Genomic DNA, 20,104 nt, shown 5'->3' on the forward strand with positions numbered 1-20,104 from the left:
GGGCTGCTTCTGATCATGCTGTGTCTACAACCTACCCCCTCTGTAGGTATGTGAACATTTAACCCAATTTGAGGCCAGGATTTTTTTTACCTGAAGTCAAAATATCCTGATCCACTGTATACCGTAGGCACCTGACTGAATCAGTACCATCCAGCCTTCCTTCCCTCCTGTTACCACGGAACAGGTGTCCCTTTTCTTGTCTGAGCCCATATCCCCGCTACATCAATGCTCCTACTACTGGAGCTGCTTCATCCTCAGTCCTGCTAAGGAGATGGGTATCAATGAAATGAAAACTAAGCAAAAGTCAAACTAACTATGGGAATCTCTTCAACACTAGACTCACACTCAGCTCATGCCACCAGAGGCAACTGGGAGCCAAGACTGACAGAGGACACTGGAGCCCCACATGGCCTACCTCTCACTCATCCTGGAGCAGAGTCACTGGCACCTTTTAAACTGTCATTCTCCGCCCCCTACCTTTTTCTGCCCAACGAGGATACTGAATATCTGAAGCTAGATCCACTGCACACACTTTCCCCATGCTATCTCATTAACTCCCAGTTTCAATTACTGTCTCTGCACTGATGATGCACATCTAGGTCTCCAGCCCCAATCTCCTTCCTGAACTCCAAAGTACCATATGCCTGGATGTCCAACTGCCGGCTGATCTCTCCACTCAGATGTTCCCACGGCACCACACGTCATCCTCTCCCCACCTGGCCCTCCTACCATGCTTCCTAATCCAATGGAAAGAACTGTCACCCATTCTCCAGGTACCCCAATTGGAAATCCGGGCCTCTGTCCCTCTCCTGTTCTCCACTGTATCCAGCCTGTACTGAGTTCATGTCACATCTACCTCCTAAATCCCTCTCAAAGTTACCCTGTCTCTCCATCTACACGGTTAACACTCCACTTCTGGCCACTGTCATCTCTTACCTGGGTTACTGCACTTTCTAGGACGATCATTTCAAGAAAGCAAACTCTGAACACCTCATCCCTTTGCTTAAGAGCCTTTTCATGTTTGTCCCCTGCTCTCGAACCAGTCCAAACACCTCACCCTGGCATATGAGAGCAGGAGGATCTGACCTCGGCCCACCTCTTCAGCCTCTCCTCTCTCAGGGCCCCTACCCCGACACTGGCCCGGTGGTTCAGCACTCCCCCACCAGCACCGTCTTCAGTTCCTACAAAGTGCATCCTCCTCTGACCTCTTAGCCTTCACCTTGTCCCTTCTTGCCCTCTTCTCCTAGCCACCTGTCCATCAGCCCGCAGCTTCTTCCCTTCCCGTCCCTTTCTCTCCAGGTAGGTCAAGGACCCTTCCTTGGTGCGTCCACACTAGTTAGGATCCCACATTAACCCTGTCATAACGCATATCACCCTTATTGTAATTGTTTGCTAGATCCTTCCTAAGGTCCTTCAGGGTACAGGGACAGCCTCTTCTTCAAATGATCTCAATGTCTAGACCACAGGAGGTAATGAACAAATACTGGCTTTATTAAATGAAAACTTTTTTTTAAAGGTTGGAAGAAGTTGTATTGAAACGTTAAAAGAGATTATTTCTGAGTTAGGGGATCCTGGGTGATTTTTATTTTCTTGTTACAGTTCAATAAATGATTCCTGAACTTAAAATTTTTTGTAAACTAGAGTAAATCACACAGTACTTGAAATATTAAAAATAATCTGCACAACTGAAAAATACCTTGTAGTTCTAGTAGAAAAACAAGCCACAGCCTAAATGAGGCTTACCCTTATAATACTCCAATGTAACAAAATGCCTCCACCTACTCTAAATCCTCCCAACGTCCAGCTACAGTCACTGCCCCTGCCCCCCAGCATGGGCTCAGATTGCAAGAAGCCAGGTGCTGACACTTCCTGAAGAATTCCCAAGCCATGCTCTGCCCCTCCCCAAGGGCAGGGTCCATGCAAGAGCCCCCTCAAGCTCCCTGGGGAGAGCATGACTCTGCCCTGGCCCCTTCCTTGACAATATTCCTTTCTAAAAGGATTAAACGCACCAACTTCTTTATATCCTCCGAGGGGAATTAAAGAGAGTTATCATCAATATGCACTTAGCAGGGATTAGGAAACAACCAATCAAAACCTATCTAAAATATTTAAAAACAAATTCACTTTCAAATAAACATAAATACGTACATATGCTTTTGTAAGTTATAAAGTATTTTTGCTCTTTTTATAACACGCTCTCTGCCAACTGCTACAATGTCATTTAAGGCCAATATTTTATTTTGGCTGAACATCCATCTGGCATTATTATGCCCTTTAATTTCTGCCACTCTGTCTATTAGAAGATTACAGAGGTTTTCACACAGAGTGGGAATCTAGGAGCAGACCTAGATCATCCCTGAACCACAGAAGGGGCAATCAAACCCATTAACAGTCACTTCAACTGCACCACCCTTCCCCAACCCTCAATCCCGTGAGATGAGTGTAAGAAAAGGCTAAATGTACTAGAGTGATTAGCATCAATTACCAAACTGGCTACAATTCTTTTCATCTCTGATTATCACTGATTACCTAATGAGTTTACAACAAGCCAATGGCTCCATGGTCAAATATTTCAACCTGCAGGATGGAAATCTGCCATTCACAGCCTTGAACTTACCAGGAATTACAAAGTAAAAACATTTACCTTTGAAAGTTTATTAACTTTTTCAGGCCATTTATTTGTAACTAGGAATTTCCTAAATGATATCCAAGACTTCAAAGTATTAACTGAAGTTTGAAAGGTAAATAATTTATTTCCTCTCCATCACAAAATTCAGGGGGCCTATCATTATAATATGAATGGCAAAGTGAAAAGAAGGTAGTGTATACAATATGAACTGGGAACACAACTAGTATAGATGTTTATTAACCACATGTAAATGTAAATATGCTTTTCCCTCTTTTTAAAAAACACACATATGAAACACATTAAAGAAACAAAAATTAAAAACTTCTTTTACCAGCAAATTCCTTCCTGGTATCCCAGAGACTTCCATGGTTTCAGGGATCGTTGACCTTAAAATTACAACACTAAGACCATCTCAAATTAGGGCCCCAAAATCTACAGCTTGCAAGAGTTCAGAGGAAATGTACATAGCCCATGAAGCAATGCTGGCTCATGCAGAACTTCGTTTGACTATTCATCTGGCTATTTTTCTTTCGGACATAAACACAGAGGAGGACTCCGAGTTCATCTAGTTTCAGAGGAGGACATATTACGAAATTGTGAGAAAACTGTCATACAATTTGCTCTGGCACGTGCATGTGGAAGGGACCAAGCTCCTCCGTACACCTCTATTCATAAAGAGCTCAGTTGTTTGGCTGATATATAACTGCATTCTGGAAAGCCACTTCTACCAATACTATTTTAATAAAGACGATCTGGGCTATAATCCAACATGCCACACTATTTCATTATGGAAAAGAGGAGATGAGCATTGATAGTTAATTGATTACAGCTGCTGCTCATTATTAGCCCTCACTTCACTCCTAGTAGGATTGTCATCACTCGAGAGAGCACGTTTTAATTTTTTGACCAAAACTACACTGCAGGGATGACTTTAGGTTTCCTAGGCCCAGCATATTAGACTCCACACAAGTTTCATGGTAATAGGAAGGGAAGAAAAGAGATGGGAGATAAGAAAATCCCAGAAATCATTTAAGGAAAGAAAGACAGTCTTAGAAACTATCCAGGGCAGCTTAGGGCATTCTAGTTAACAAAAACAAAAACAAAACAAAACAAAAAAAAACAAGAGGTGCAGAGCCAAGCCGACCAAAAAGCTTATTTAGAACAGAGAAAGCATTTTTTAAATGGTGAACTAATGACATACATAGATAAGAAAACATTAATAAACATTAATAAATGCCCATTTTCAACTCTGACTTTTCCACTGGGATGGAATGTTTTCACATGAAATGTAATAGAATTCCAATATCTGAAGAAAAAACTCTGCTTCAACACAACTTCCGTGTAATAACAATGGAACATTTAGTATTTAAAAATCTCCAAATACATTTTTCCCTTCCTACAGCTATATAAGTATTTCTAAAATATTCTAAAACTTCAAGTACTGCTCCCGGTAAGTGTTGATCTGCTAAATTAATGAAAAGAGTACAGAATAAAAGCAAAGCAATAGACTTTGAAGATTTAAAAAAAAGTTCTTTACTCAATAGTTTACGGTTCGTATCTGGCTCTCCTGTAAACATTTCTCTGACGATGAACCAGCGTGTGGGGCAGTAACTCTCTGCTGTTGCTGCCTGCAGGCACACTGACACTCTTTTAAAGGGATCGCCAAATCACATCTTGTGAGTGCCTGAGGTTTCCAGGACACAAGCACCTGGTAAGTATCTTGCTGGTACTCATTAGGTCAGCCTGTTGGAATCCAAGGAGATCTTGGATCACCTGGGCTCAAGATTAAAGATCCCACATAATTTACCTAGCATTATTTTTACCAATACTGATTGACATAAAAAGTCAATTTACAGCTTAAATACGGAAAAGCTCACTGGATTTCAAGATAAACTATTTCAGTCCTACCACACAGAACAAACGCAGTTTAAATGCTTATTCTTTCAGAATATTAAAGTTTTAATAGTTTATTTAAATTCCTAAAGAGAATAAAGATTACAACCTAAAAATATTTTTGTACCATTTTACAGTCACTTAGGCTTTGGCTTTAGAATTTATATAAAATTATTAAAGACTAGGAGAGGAAGTAGAAAGCATAGTGAGCAAATATGTAGCTTCATTAGAAAAAAAAAGCACTATCTATAAAAGCTATCACGCGTAATGATTATAAAGGAAATTCTCCAAAGCTTCAACTTTCCCCATGAATAGACTTTGTACTTACTGTAATGCTCCCCCGGTCTCCTGCCAGAACAAATATTTTAATGTAAAATTTAATAAGTGGAACTAAAGGTATTATGTCTAATTTAAAATTCCATATTGTGTAAACTACTGATATTAACATAATTGAGTTTGTAAACAATCCATTTGTAGAAGCTAACCTTAGACACTGTATTGACCCAAAATATCTAGTGGGGCTCATCTGCAAAATGAAGCATCAATGCCTGGAATTCATTAAAAGTGTTACATGTTTAATTTCTCCTGCCCTACAGCTCCATTGTCTCGTAAAAATTTTCCTTTGATGTCCCCCACTAAAAGAATTAAAGGAATATTGTAATTGAAATGTCATCAATAATTCACAAGACCCTCCTCCACAGCAATACATCTGATGAAATATTAATTGAGCTCCACAGACTGACAGTCTGCAGAGGAGCACTTGCCTGTAATTTGAACCACGAGTCCTGATCTTGCTGTAGCTCAGACCTGCCAAGAAGGCAATTATCTGGATGGTCTTGCCCAATCCCATTTCGTCTCCCAGAATTCCTCCTGCCTGCTGGCAGTGCAATTCCCACAGCCACCTAACACCTGTCTGCTGGTACCTACAACAACAAACACCAACAAGAAAAAGAAAATGGCAAATGGTGGATAATACAGATCATAACAGAAAGTACTCATGAATTAATCATTTAGCGAGGTTCTAGTACCAGTCAGAGAAACATGCCGGATGTGTGTTTTACATGAGTATTATATTTATAAGGTCATACATTTTTGATTACCTAGGCATAAAAATCACAAATTTTTCTTTACAGAACATTAACACATTTCTAATTAAACTGATAGATAGGGTAATTAGGGACTATTTCATTTCTTTTTCAACATTAGAAATAGCTTGGTAAACCAGTATAAACTTATTATCTTTTATTCAATATCCTTCTGGAAAAAACTGCAAATATTTTTAGTTATACAAAGTTCCAATAATTTTTCTATGAAAAGATGCATTAACATTTACTTTTTCCATCTGAACAGCTTCAAAAAGCAGGACAGAGAACACTACAATTTACAGTATACACTGTTGAAAAGTCACTTGGTAATCATATTATCTTTTTACAGGAAAAATTAAATTAAATTTTAAGGCCATAAACAAGTCTGAATAATAGGGCTGCTCACAAAATTAGTACATAACATATGATTCTGTCATATTACTAGCAGATGCAAAAAAAAAACAGTTTAAAGACTCAACAATACAAAAGGTCTTTTAATATTTTAAAGTAGAACTTGATTCAGGGACTTTATCATAGACACAAAAAGGTCAGAGCTATTAAAATCTTAAATAAGGAGTACAGGTCAAAGAGCAATAATATATTCCCCTCTAAAAACAAAAAAAGAGTTGGTATTTCCCCTTCTCCATCAATGGTATGTCTAATTCAATAATCTAAAAATGAAGTTAAAAAAGGAATAATGCAAAAAGCATTTTTGAGAGTGAAAGATTTAACACTATGGAATGGTATGAAGATCATATGCCAAGTAAAAAAAATCTAAAGCAAAAATCACTTAAAAGACAATGAAAGCTAAAGAATTTTTTTTTTGAAAGAAAATACCAAGGCTAGTGAGCTGCCCATCTTAAAAGAAGGTGGTTTTGTTGTTGTTTTACTGCCCAAATTTTTTTACTCTTTGGTATGTGATATGTCTACCTAAAATCTCATTGTGGATTTCAGTCCCTGTTAAACTAGTTGTATCTACTCTTCTCTTAGAAAGTATGTCATAATTAACTTTCCCCCAGTATTCTGCAAATCAATTCCAAAAGTTTGACTCTAGCTGTTGCCATTATTATCTATCATATAAGGAAAATTTTGAATGAGAATTTTGCTGCTTAAGTTTGCTAGTTATAATATACACACACAGTAGGTACCCTGGAAGAGAGGATTTAAAATCCAAACACAGTGAAGTCTACTATGGATAAAAGATCATTTAATTTGGGATGAAGGACAAATTCTATTTAACACGTGGTATATAATCAGAAAATAAAGGCTGCCAACCATTTACGGGGCCTGCTGCTGGGGAGGCACCTGGCCAGGTGAGGTTTGGATACAACCTCACAACCAGCCCACACAAAGAGGATCAGCCCATTTTATAGTTAGGAAATGAAGGCACAGAGAGGTTAAGTAACTTGCTAAAGGTCACACTGCTAGGAAAAAAATGAGCAAGTCAGAACTGAAATCCAGAACCTCTGATTCCAAAGCGATTCCACTTTGGAGATAATCTTGACCAGCAGTTCTCAACCAGGAATGGGGTAAATGGGGGGTAAAGAGGGTATTTTGCTCCCTAGGGGACACTGGACAATACCTAGAGACATTTTTGGTTGTTACAACTGGGAAAGTGCAAATGTAATCTAGTGGGTAGAGGCCAGAGATGCTGCTAAACATCCTACAATGCACAGAACAGTCCCTACAACAAAGAATTATTCAGCCCAAAATGTCAGTTGTGTTGAGAATGAAAAATCCTCATCTAAAAATAAAAGTTGGTCGTGAACTACTTACATTGGACTAATCTCAGCTATGGAAAAAGATGTAGTCCAAAAAGCTCCCCAAAAAACTGATGTACGTTCAGAATCACTAAATTCCAGTCAATCAGCCTCCTTTTACTGAGGTACAGAACAATTATGGGACCAGCTCCTCCGGACAGAGTAGGGGCCAAAATCTCCCAGTTGCCATTCCAGTGTTTTCCCATTATACAACACTGCCTCCACCCAACACAGGTCCAACCCCTCTCTCTCTTTGGGGCCAATTAACTTAAGGAATCAAGAGAGGGACAATCGAGAAATCATCAAAGGATAAAAAATGGTGACCAGCATGGTATCCCAGAGGGAGTTAGGACATCTGGATTCTAGGTGACCCACGAGAAGCAGAGACACTGTGCTAGATGTTTCCTCATCTACAGATGTAATTTCCAAGGGCGTTCAAACAGTGTATGATTGTGCATATAAGATGATGAACAACACTAAAGAAATGACTTCAGGAAAAATATCTACCAGGCAGCCCTGTAAGTCACATCACTACATGGAAATCCCCAACCACAGCTGGGGACGTTGTACAAAGATGGTGAAGAGCGGCTCTCTCTTTCCATGAAGGCCCTCAGGCTGCACAAGCACACTGATTGGTAGGCATGTATCACTGGATGAGGAGTTAGGGGGTCTGGGTTCTGGTTCTAGCAGTGTCACTAACTGACTCAGGTTTTGTTGCTTTAATTTCCTAATAATAAACACTGTAAAACAATTACATACTTTAAATGAAAGCAGGCTACGGAATTCAGTTTTCAGAACCTTTGAAGACATAAAAATTACTCTTTAGGAAAAGTTAAAAGATTTTTACAAACTACTGTATAAGAGTAAAGAAATTACTGTACTCTGCTTCCCCCATGAGACTGAAGCATCACAAAATAACCACAGATAAGTGGTATATCTTGGCATTGTCACATTAACCCAAGATTGCATTTACTAGTGTGGCTAAAAGTAAAGTTGAAAGATTGAATTTTGTCATCTGATTGCTAAATCACAGAGTCAAATACATTTTCCGGGCAAACTTTCAAAACAGAATTTTAAAAGTTAACCATGATCTTGCAGAAAACAGCAAACAGTTAAATAGATAACTGTACCTGCTGACTCCCTTGCGTACAAATATACCCTGTTAATTTAATTCCACAGAGTGCGGTAAGTACAGTAAAAATAGATCTACAGCTTAAAATTAAATTGGCCTGGCTAAAACCTAATCATAAAAGAAAAATGGAGACTCTACCAATCCTATTACTTTTATTTCATGTAGCAGAATAAAAGAAACAGAAGTTTCATAACATTTATGAAGTATTTAAAATCCTGTTTTTGAGAGATGAAAAATGAAAACAACAAAATACTTTCCAGGAATGTGCAATTAAGACAAATTTTTTTTAAAAAACGTGCATTTACGTTAACTACAATAGGGTTAATAGTCAATACACTAAATCCTATATACTCCTACTAAGCCAAGTTTGGTTCTATTAACTGTGAAATTCCTTTGCTAGAAAATACCACATTTATACAAAAATGCACATTCAACTTGATTCTTGAGGATATTTGCCAAATCACTTAATACTCATGTAGAAGTATCCTGTCTTTGTTAAACCAATTTAATCTATAATCTGGGTATTCCTTTTGCTAATATAACAGTGATACTATTTGGAGTGTTTCTTAATAAGCAATCACTTTAGAGAAGATGAAAAGAGTTGCCAATAAACATTATCTTTATTTACCTTTCCATAGTTAAATTTTCATTTGGGAGAAGCAATAAACACAGTAGCCACCTCCCCAGGCTATAAAACATCTACAAAAATTACTAGAGATTCAGGTTTGAACTTCTTTACAGTTCTTCTGTCCAGTATGGTAACCCAACCAAGATAGTTCACATATTTAGGATTCAGCCATCCTATTATGTTTAGCGGGATAAAATAACCACTCCCTTTGTCCCCTCCAACCCAGGAGAAAAATTAAAACTATAATAAAAGCTCTTCGAGAGGAAATATAAAAAGCATGCTCTTTTTAAGGAGACATCTTGCACAAGGTTAGGGCATGGCTGACAGCTGAATCTATGAAGGAGATTAAACATAACCGTCTCAAAGAAAGAAGTTTACATCCTGCACCCAACTACCAAGTGATGATACAAGAGACAGAAAGAAGCTATTTAATGTTTTAACTTCCTATATGCATCGAGGAAGCCTTCCTAAAGCACCTTGTTTAGTAAATCCCAGGACACCTTGTTTAGTAAATCCCAGGAGGACTGAGATTGAAAACGTGGCTCAGTATTTACATTCATCACGGAGACTCGCCTGGACCTTATAGGCTATAGGCACGCATCTATCACAGGGCATCCAGTTATCTGCAACCCTGGGCCACTTCACATATGAAACATAGTCAGTTTCAAATAGCAACTCAACCCTGAAGGTGTTTGCCTACATCTTCTCTTTTGATATCAGAATAACATCTACAGGAAATATTTAGATACACATTTGGTCAGCTCAAAAGTATTATGCCCTTAGGTACAGTATAGGACACTCAGAAAAATAATCTCTACACAGTTTTTTATTTCAATATAGAAGTAAAAACCTCCCCAATATTGATTTTAATAAGCAACTCTTCTTAATTAATCTGATTTAGAGTTAGAGGTTTGGCCCCTTAAAATTGCTAAGAACAGCAACAAAAAAAGAACTCGATGTAGATAGCTTTTAAATGTGTAGCTTTTAGTCTGCTGAGACAGGTCCACATAGATTCATCACTTTATAAACATACCCAATGCGCACTTTAGTCAATTTATTACCATCTAATTTTAATGAACAGCATGTGGCTAAAATTTCATTTGACAGTATCTGTGTTTGCAATAAATTGTTGCAAGTACCTTAAGGGCCCACAGGTAAGTACTATGTAGTTCCTAAAATATTAATTTGTACACAATGGCTTGATGACAGATGTAAAGGAAGGAACACATGGCACATACTTAAAAAGCTTTTTGAACAGAAAACCCGGCACTTTAAAACCTTCGTCAAATTCGGCATCACTTTCCTCAGAATCATCTTCAAGCCTCAAACTCTTCTCTTTGTCCTGCAGTCTCAGTTTATTCCATCTCCTACCGTGAAAACAAAAATCATATTTCCATTATTTTGGTTCCAAACCAGGTTAAAATAGATAGTTCTAAGTAATACATAGGAAAAAACAGACAAAATAAAAGTCTTTTAGCTTTCTGCTGCCATCATTACCCAAAACACTGATATTCAAAGGAAAAAAAAAAAAAAACCAACTGATTCTCTTTTCCTTCCTCCTCAATTCAATTCTCATTTGAATTATTACAGCTGCTCTAGAAATATTCCTGTAAGGTCTCATTTCATTATCAAAACTACTTGCTCCTCTCCTGGCATACCCTAAAGGGAAAATTTCTCTGCTAGTTCCTAAGATATATGAACTTAATTCTAGAAAAGAGTCAGTGAAATTTTCAATGTAACTAAATTTATAGATACTAAACGTCATAGCTCCAAAATGACAATGTAAGAAAAAATAAATTTTATTTATAATTACTATTTCTGTGCTAAAGATATGATGCTCATAGCATAAAACAGCACAACATCTTGAACATAAAGCAAATTTTTGGTCAAAATTACTATATATCAGATTCACATATTGATTACTTAATTAGGGGGAGGCATCAACAATATAAAGTACTGATAATTATACCACTGAGAAAAAAATGTGTCCACTAAATAAAACCTGAGTTATAAATTTAGTTATATGCTGCTTTTCAGATATGAAATAAGATGAACATTTATATTTCAGAAGGGTGACAGCATGTATGCATAACAAAAGAAAAGTCTAAAGATGTGAAAGTATTAGCAATACAGCAAGGCTGTTGGGAAGGTGCAGCCATTTAGCCAGATTAATTTTGCACCTATATAACTATAATGGACACTGGGGTCACAAGTGGAAAAAAAAAAAGTCAACAGCCTCATATTCTAGTCACTTCCATAATGAAAGGATGGCTTTTTTCAGTATGCATGCAACTGACACTTTGAATTTCACAAAATGGTGGAAATGAAATAAAACAATAACACAGATAAATGCCTTCCAAGTAGAAAGCTCACAGGAAGGGAATGAGAACAGCAACACAATAAGAAGGCATTTCTCTGCCACTGACTACGCAGGAGTAATAGAGAAAGTGTGAGGGAAGGTAAAGGAGAACATGGAAGGATAATACTGCACACGCTGCCCAGTTGGAGGAATGGTATGTTTGCCAGCACCAACTACCAAATCAGCACAGAGGCCAAACACAACCCCGTGCACTAGATGCTGGAGGACCTTTAAAGCACGTCCTCCAATAAATTCTGGTCTTGTTGAAAATTTCAGCTCTTCAGAGTAAGGAAAGGAAGGGCTAGCTGAGGATTAGTAAGGAAGAATTGGTTGGTGATTTGAAACTGCTTCGCAGGGCACTAAGAGAACCTATAAATAAGCAGTGCTGGTGACTTCCAGAGAACAGCCAACGAAAGAGACAGTATATGGCCAAGTCTAAGGAAACAGCTATCACATAACCATAAGATTTAATATGTGACAGTCTTTTTACGGGAAAAATTTAATGGCCTTTTTGTGCTTAACTTCTAAAGGTGATCTCTTTCTCCCTTTTATTTGTATTTTTCTTCCTTAAAATCACCATGCAATTGATGAAATGAAGTACCTCTAAGTGGCTATAATAGTCTCTGCTACTCTTCTGAGTTTCACATTATCTACAAATTTAGGTAAGTGCAGTGGTATACCATAGTGGTTCTCAACAGGGGGCAATCTGGCCATCCTCCAAGGGCAACCCCCTCACCCCCACCCCAGGGTAACTTGACAATGTCTGGAGACATAACTGGTTGTTACAACTGCTGGGGGGAGGGGAGAAACACTACTAGCATCTAGCAGGTAGAGGCCAGGATGCTGCTAAACATCCTACAACATCCAAGACAGTCCTCCACAAGAAAATGCTATCTGGTCTCAAACATCAAGAGTGTCAAAGTTGAGAAACCCTGGTATAAAGGTAACCCTTACCATTGGAACTTAGAAACCAAAATGATGTATAAACATTTTCCTAATGTATATATCTGAATTCCTGTTTCTCACTATCTGAAATTTAGCAAGCAGGCAATTTCAGATAATGAGACAGTCCTCAGTACCCAAATTCTTACTATCAGAGCTCAGAACCAAACACCTGCATATTAAAAGATAATTGTTTTCAGCGAATTTGTGGATAATACAAATTTTGTGGAAAAAATCACAAAACCTATCACAGCCACTTAAGAATACTTCATTGTGCAACTACTCAAAAATAATTTTACAGGACGAAAAAGAAAAACAGAAGATCCTGGCTTAGCAAGTTTGACACAACGAGGTCGTGAAATATCTTGCATACAAGAGTACCACACATTATCCTTCATTGATAAATGATAGCTATTGCCTTAGACTTAGCCAGTTAGTCTTTGTGGCTGTTAAACTTCCCACCGCATCACTCTGTTTCAACAGATTTTCAGCTTCCTCCTCCTCCCTCCCTTCTAAAACATACAGGCATCATGTCGCCACAGAACACACAGCACCTAGGAAACCACATAAGCCACTACAGAAATGACTGCATTCCAGTGCCTTCCGCTTTGTAAAGAAAGATGAAAAGAGACAAATGTTTATTCAGTTTGGCTAACAGATGACTAAAGGTGGTGGGGAAAAATCATTATTGCCTACAAGTATTTGTATCATTATAAAGACAAATCGCCCCAGTAGAATCATATACACATATTAAAGACAGAGAGTACCAGGGTTATAAAACCACATGCATGTGTGGCTCAGGCTAAGAGATTCTCCTGGTATATAAAGCAGTAATTCCTCATGTGGTTTACAGCCATGAGACCTGACCGTCTAACCCGCGCACGCTGAAGCAGGGCAGCACCAAGCGCTGGTAGACAAGAAGTACCACGTGGCACACTAGGCGGGTGGAGGAGGGCCAGATTCACCTGAACTCTGAGAGAAACAGATGCCTTTCCCATCCCAGATGCTACCAGGGTCTAAAACTGCCCTCTTTAGTGTGCTTAACTTGCTGGTCCTACAGCCTGGCAGGCCAAGTGACCTGTCCAGCCAGCAGGTGTAAAGGGGGATGAATAAAGCGGGTCTGACATATGCAATGAGCATGGGCCCAAACCCTCAGACTCAGACAGTCTAGAATCAAATTCTACTGCCATGTATTAGCACTTCAGCCCTCAGCAAGCAACTTAACCTCTTTAGCATCTAAGTTTCCTCGACCCTGAGATGGGGGAACAGCGGCATCTACTTCACTGGATTTAGGGGAGAATTAAATGAGGTGCCACATATAAAGCACTTAGTACGAGCCTAGAATATAATAGGTGCTTAATGAATTACTATGTTATTATATATAATCATATCTACTTAATGAAATCCCCACACAACCCTGAGTGAACTATAATGTTCACTTACAGAGGAAGAAACAGAGGCAATGTATAGTCCAATACAATCTGCATGTGATAACGCAACGCACCACAAATGCTTGACAGAACTCCTGAACGTGTATATTTGCACAAAAACTATGACAGTCTGTCAAATGGATGTTCAGTAAATGACTGTGAATAGCATGATCACCATGAGTAAAGACACCTAGTCATCAGAAGGTACCTGCTGGAATATCTCAATTTGAAAGTTCTAGAACAGATTTGTAAACAGTTAATTGTCATGAAGTATGGCCACGTTTAATACAACAGTAACAAAAAGATAACTACAGAATGACCTAAAACTGGTTGGGGGCAGGTCAAAATTAAGATCTGGACCCCAGTGATCTGAAATCTTAAAAATCTGAAATGGCCTCAAAATGTCTAAATCCTGTTGTTTCGACAAATAAGCTAGATAACAGATTTTTAAAGTGGGGGGGGAGGGTAAGTAGTCCAATATTTACATTTTTGGAAAAGAAATAACTTTTTCATGTTTTCTTTCCTCTCGTTTTAAAAGAGCCACACATGTAAGAGTCACAGCTGCAGCCGCATAAAACCAAGCGGGCCTGGTGTTCTCTGGCAGGGTTTCCAACTCCCCACACGACTGCCGTAGTCAGCCCGCTGCCGACTCCACTGGCAGCTACTCAGAAGAGAACCCAGTAATAAACATAAACTTACAACTCCAATCAGATGCAGGCAGGGCAAATGCTCCTTGGCTTCGCCACACTCACGCAGGAATGAGAAATCAGCCCAGGCTGTGGGACCTGGGGCTGATACGGCAATAATGATCTGTCAGAAGCAACTCGGACCCAGGGCCAGATTGCTAGCAACGCCGCACAGTCAGCTGAACTGCACCAGAAACATACGCCCTTCAGTTGTAACCTACTGGCACGCCTTGTCGATGGAACCCTTAGGATACACCTGAGAAGTTAATTTATTTTCGAAGGAGAATTTCCAGCATTTCAAGGATGTTCAAAATGCCGGGGCAGAAAAACACAGCTAGCTGCCCCTGGGCTGAACTTCAGAGCCTCCTCTCTGCGCACGTGCATGCCCCGTACTGCCCCCAACCTCCCTCCCCCACACACCTGGGGACCCTTCAGAGCTCCGCCCGAGTAGCACCTCTGGAAGAAGTCGTCCCTGACCGGCCAGTTAGGCGTCCCATCCTCCAGGTAGGTGCCTTCCCAACACCACGGTACCTGGGCACACCTGACGTCTCCACTAGAACGCTAGCATCTACCAGAGTGTTAGCATCTTTTGAAATCCGTATCTGTCTCCCCCATTAGGCTGGGAGCCACTTGAGGTCAGAGACTGTCTCAGTCATTTTCGTATCTTTAGAGACTAGTATAATGCCCACCTCACAAGACGCTCAATAAATGCCGAGGGAATGAATGAACGAGGTTCTGAATTGGGCTAGGGATGAGGAAGACACCAGGGGTAGAGAAGCATGGCTTGAAAACGGTCAATGTGGGTACCTCAGAAATGGATTCAAGAAACGTCCCGTTCTACCTCCTTTATGGCCTGCCTCCTGCTGCATTTCCTACCCCTTCTACATACGTGACTTTAAAGTACTTCTCCGAGCTGTAGCCACTGCCTAAACGTGGCTGGGCCCACTGCAAAGAATGAGGCCTGGCAAAGGGTGACTGCAAAGCCAGGTGTTTAATTTAGAATTTTATAAGGAGGAAAAAAAAGGAGAGGAGGGTAAGCTCATTACGTTGAATGACAAAAATTTTGTAAGTTATTTTCAAGCCCTGATGTCTGTTTTTGGGGGTTTCCCAGGGGATTCACTTTGCAACAAGACTGGTTTTTGCACACCAGCTGACTGGAAGAAATCAGGAGTCCTCAGTTTGGGTCCAAGCCTCCCTAGGACCAGGTGGGAAAGGCTGAGCAAAAGGTTCAACTTTTTATGAAAGACTTCATCTTCTAGCAGAGGAAAAAAGAAGTTTAACTAGCCTTATATTTACATTACTAGAAAGGAAATAATGTTTCTAGTGTTCCCACTTTCATCTTTTTCTTTAATCCATACATATAACAGCACAGCTGCAACCAAATAAAACGAGGTGAGTGTGTTATTCACTGGGAGGTTTTCTAACTCCTATAGTCCCTCAGACTCCAGGGGCAGCCATTAGAGCAGAACCCAGCAAAAAACACAGATTTCAGATACCCACTGAGAAGGGAAAACCAGATGCAGGTCCATAACTAGTAAGGGGAGGTCCGAACTTTAGAAACATCATTTAACTTTAGAAACATCATTTAACCACTGCATTTGTCCCCTCGACCACACAGTCGAGGAGAGCCAAATAATAGGTCCTTATAGGACTAAATGAGATAATATGTATACTATACCCTTTGGAAACTATTTTTTAATACTACATACATGTTAGATACTATAATTATTGGCAGATCACACAAAAAAGTAACTGAGAAATTTTAGTTAATTGTAGGTTAAATGTGAATAAATAGTAACAAATGTCAAGACACTTGGAATCGCAATCTTGGGCAGGCAGGAGTTAAGTGCAGCCCCCAAGTCTAGAAGGCCATCATGCTACTGCACCTGTACTATCAGCCAAGATCAAGATTATCACGGTCACTCTAGGCACAATGTCCTACACACCTAGTACAGCAAGGAATGTGGAAACTAAGCCTTAAAAGGCACAAGAGAAGCATCTGGAACACTGACCTCAGAACAGAGAAAACTGTGAGGAACCAAAGTGTAATCTTGACCTATCCACACTCAGAACCAATAAGCAGGCTGTGAGGTTGGAAGAATGCCCCCTGGGCAGATGTCTAGTGACCCCTAGTATGTTCAAAGGAGAAATAATTTTTTATTTCTCCCCAAACAATTACTGATAACGTACTTATAGTCATACAGATATTTTATCACTAAGTGGACCTTAATCATACTAATAAAAAATGTATGAGAGGTAAGAAAAGCCTAGCATCAAACAAAACTAAGTTTATAACAGCTAATGAGTTGCCTATGCATATTACATACAATTGTTAAAGTGCTTTTTACCTTGGAAGAACGTCACGTCTTCATACATATCAATATTTATATAAGCTCTTCCTCATGATTCTCACAGACCCTCTTACTGGCTTGATGGAATCTTTATAGTAAATGTTTTACCTAGTGGGCATGCAAATAACAAGAGTAGCTAATATTTGTTGAGTGTCTGACATTTGCCAAATATCTTAGATGTATTACCTTTTGTAATCCTCATATCACCCTTGAAGAAGGTACTGCTAAGATCCCCATATACAAATGGGGAAATATACAAGACCTCATAGTTATTAGGGGCGACTGTGGCATTCTGACGCCATGGCCTGTGATTTCTACCCCTTATGCCATATATTACCTCCTTAAGTAACACTGGCTAGCTCTGGACAAGCTGTGTTTTGAAATTATATATACATACATATTATGTAAACATTTTTTAAATTTAGAGGCAGAAAACAAACTCTAAGTAATAATAACAACTAATAGCTACCGATGCTCACTGTGTGCTGGGCACTGTTTTAAGTATTTATACATATTCAATAAGTTAATCCTTACAACCCTATGAGACAGGTACTATTCTTAATCCCTTTTTCACAATTAAAGAAAGGTAGGCAGGGACAGGTAAAGCAGCCTGCTCAAGATCACCAATGTGAAGATTCTAACCCGGAGTCTGTGCTCCTAACTCTTGCATAATCTTGCCTCTCAAAAAGTATTTTCAAACTTCCGAAATTCACCCCTTTTCTCATAGCACCAGCCAAAAGGTCAATAATCACCTCTTTAAATGCTACACAATGAAAACAACTGTACAAGAGCAAATCAAATTCTAAAACTTCAATTCAAATTTGTCTCAAAAAACATCAGTGCTATAAGTTTGAGGAGAGGAAAGACGGCCTTCGTTTTTGTACGATAACATGATTCCTTCCCCACCTCGCTACTGTGCAGAGTGGGTCAAAACTGGTCAGGGTTGACACCTGCCAACTTTTCCAAGTAACAGTTAAAATCAGCTTAGTAATTCTTTTGACTACAGGTAATCTGGGCTGAACAAACACGTTAAGATACACTTAATACCAGACAAACCGATATACAGGCATACCTTGGAGATATCACAGGTTCAGTTCCAGACCACCGCAACAAAGCAAATATTGCAATAAAGCTAGTCACATGAATTTTGTGGTTTCTCAGTACATATAAAAGTTGTGTTTACACTATACTGTAGTCTATTAAGTGTGCGACAGCATTATGTCTAAAAGAACAATGTACAGACCTTAATTAAAAGATGGTTAGCCAAAAAAACGCTAACCACCATCTGAGCCTTCAGTGAGTCACAGCAGTAACGTCAAAGATCACTGATCACAGATCACCATAACAAATATAATAATGAAAAAGTCTGAACTACTGTGAGAATTACAAATGTGACACAGAGATATGAAGTGAGCAAACGCTATTGGAAAAATGGCAACGATAGACTTGCTTAAGGCAGGGTGTCACACACCTTCGATTTGTAGAAAGCGCAGTTATCTGTAAGCACGATAAAACGAAAGGCAACAAAAGGAGGTATCGCCTATACTCAAATGCCTACACCAACCTACAAAAAAGGCAAAATATACCTATTAATGGGAATTATCAAATATTAGTAGCCCGAGATTATATATTAATAAAATGAACACGCCCTCTCCAAAATTTCAAGGAAGTCACGTATTTTGCTGCTTGAAATTTACAACTGACCTTATTGCTCTGTTTTCATTTTTACGTTGCAAGAGCCACCAAGATCTGTAGTGATTGTGAGGGAAAAGTCACACATCATACAGTTAAATCATTTCTAATATAGGGTGAAATGTCAATCTCAGGATCATTCTCCACTTATTGCAATATCCATGAAAAAATTCTACAACAGAAGCACAGTGAGTACAATTTGATTTTTTAAAAATATACTCAAGGCACCTAGCTGGGTATTTAATATAGTTTGCATTTCTGTAGTGCAATAGGTTTTCTATTTCAGACAGATAAGAATTCCTTACAGATTAGTCTAATTTGCTAAATTGAGATACTCAGTGTTTTACTTTTCTTATCTGCCTTTTTATGGTCTATCTGGTGGACTTAATTGGCACATCTGAGCAGATGAAATACTCTCAGTTAGGAGTCCAGATCTCACAGAGTAAATTAAGACTGATGTAGACAATTATGCACTGGAGCTGAGGATGAGAGGTGTGTGCAGAGCACGGAGCAGAATTAGTCTTCATTTGTGTCTTAGCTTCGTCATTTAAAAGAAGCCAGGATGCTCTCTAAGAAAAGTCCTTAAGGGAGTTAACTTTTTCTTCTCTCTTTAAAATATAGAGTCCTAGAAGAAAAAAAGAACACAAGTTTATTTCTTGAGAAAGAAATCAACTCCCAGAAACTGATGACAAGAACAATCTTCAAATATTTATACTTAGTTTCTGGATCAAATCTAGATTAAATTTTTACCAAATTCAGATTTTTAGAGATCAAATGATCTGCGTTTTTTTTTTTTTTTTAAGGTACAAGCAAATCAAGCTCTACACTGTATCAATAATTTGGCCTTTGCCTAAGTGTGACCTGAATCTGTGTGCAGCACAAAGAAAGATGCAACTGAAGGATAAACATGGGACAATCGCAGTGCAAAGGGATTGGCTCTAGGCAAAAGAAGAGGAAGAGGCTCGGTGAAGACAATAAAATGGAGACAGAGCAGCTGAGACTGTGGTTCTAGGAGGCATGGCCTTTAGTGCCGTTTCAAGCAAAGGAATGGGGCCTGCAAAAGTGTGGGCTTGGTCCTCATCAAGCAACGGGAGAAAGTGATCACTGAGGCCATGCTTTCTGAGCCCAGTGCACCAGTCCACACTGACAGACCACTCCCTCCTGACCCAAACCACCGGCTTCTCCACTTGCTGCTATCCTGGGCTAATGACTTCAGCTTTCTCGGCTCAGGTTCCTATCTCCTAGGGCGCTGTGAGGACTAAGCCAACAGATCCACATAAAGTGAAGCACTGCCAAGTGGTAAGCGTTCACTAATGTCAGCTATCTTAGTCCTCATAACAACCTCCTCCCTCCCCCACGGATACCACCCTTGCTCAGGCCTCCAAATTTCAAATCCAAGAGACTTTTTTCAACATTTATCCTCCTCAGCTTTACTCATCTCGGCATCTGAAAATACCGACAGCCTTCCCCTCCTAGAACTATGCATGTATACAGCTAAACCCTCCAAACCAGGATCC

General features: G+C 39.3%; 1 protein-coding gene across 5 annotated transcripts in view; it reads right to left on the reverse strand.

Annotated features, from left to right (window-relative positions):
• The window catches only part of ERCC6 (ERCC excision repair 6, chromatin remodeling factor), a 70,894-nt gene that overhangs the window by 29,736 nt on the left and 21,054 nt on the right, over positions 1–20,104 (reverse strand). For 4 of the 5 annotated variants that reach the window (XM_082407153.1, XM_082407155.1, XM_082407152.1 and 1 more), the window contains exons 6-8: positions 18,600–18,644; positions 10,366–10,494; positions 5,287–5,445 (exon numbers count right to left, since the gene is read on the reverse strand). In XM_082407153.1, the coding sequence (XP_082263279.1) occupies positions 5,287–5,445; positions 10,366–10,494; positions 18,600–18,644 (333 nt within the window). The remainder of the gene's footprint in view (positions 1–5,286; positions 5,446–10,365; positions 10,495–18,599; positions 18,645–20,104) is intronic. The other variant, XM_082407154.1, reaches the window with a different exon arrangement.

Source organism: Balaenoptera borealis, assembly GCF_965194805.1.
Source record: "Balaenoptera borealis genome assembly, chromosome: 10".
In the NCBI taxonomy this organism is placed as follows: Eukaryota; Metazoa; Chordata; class Mammalia; order Artiodactyla; family Balaenopteridae; genus Balaenoptera; species Balaenoptera borealis.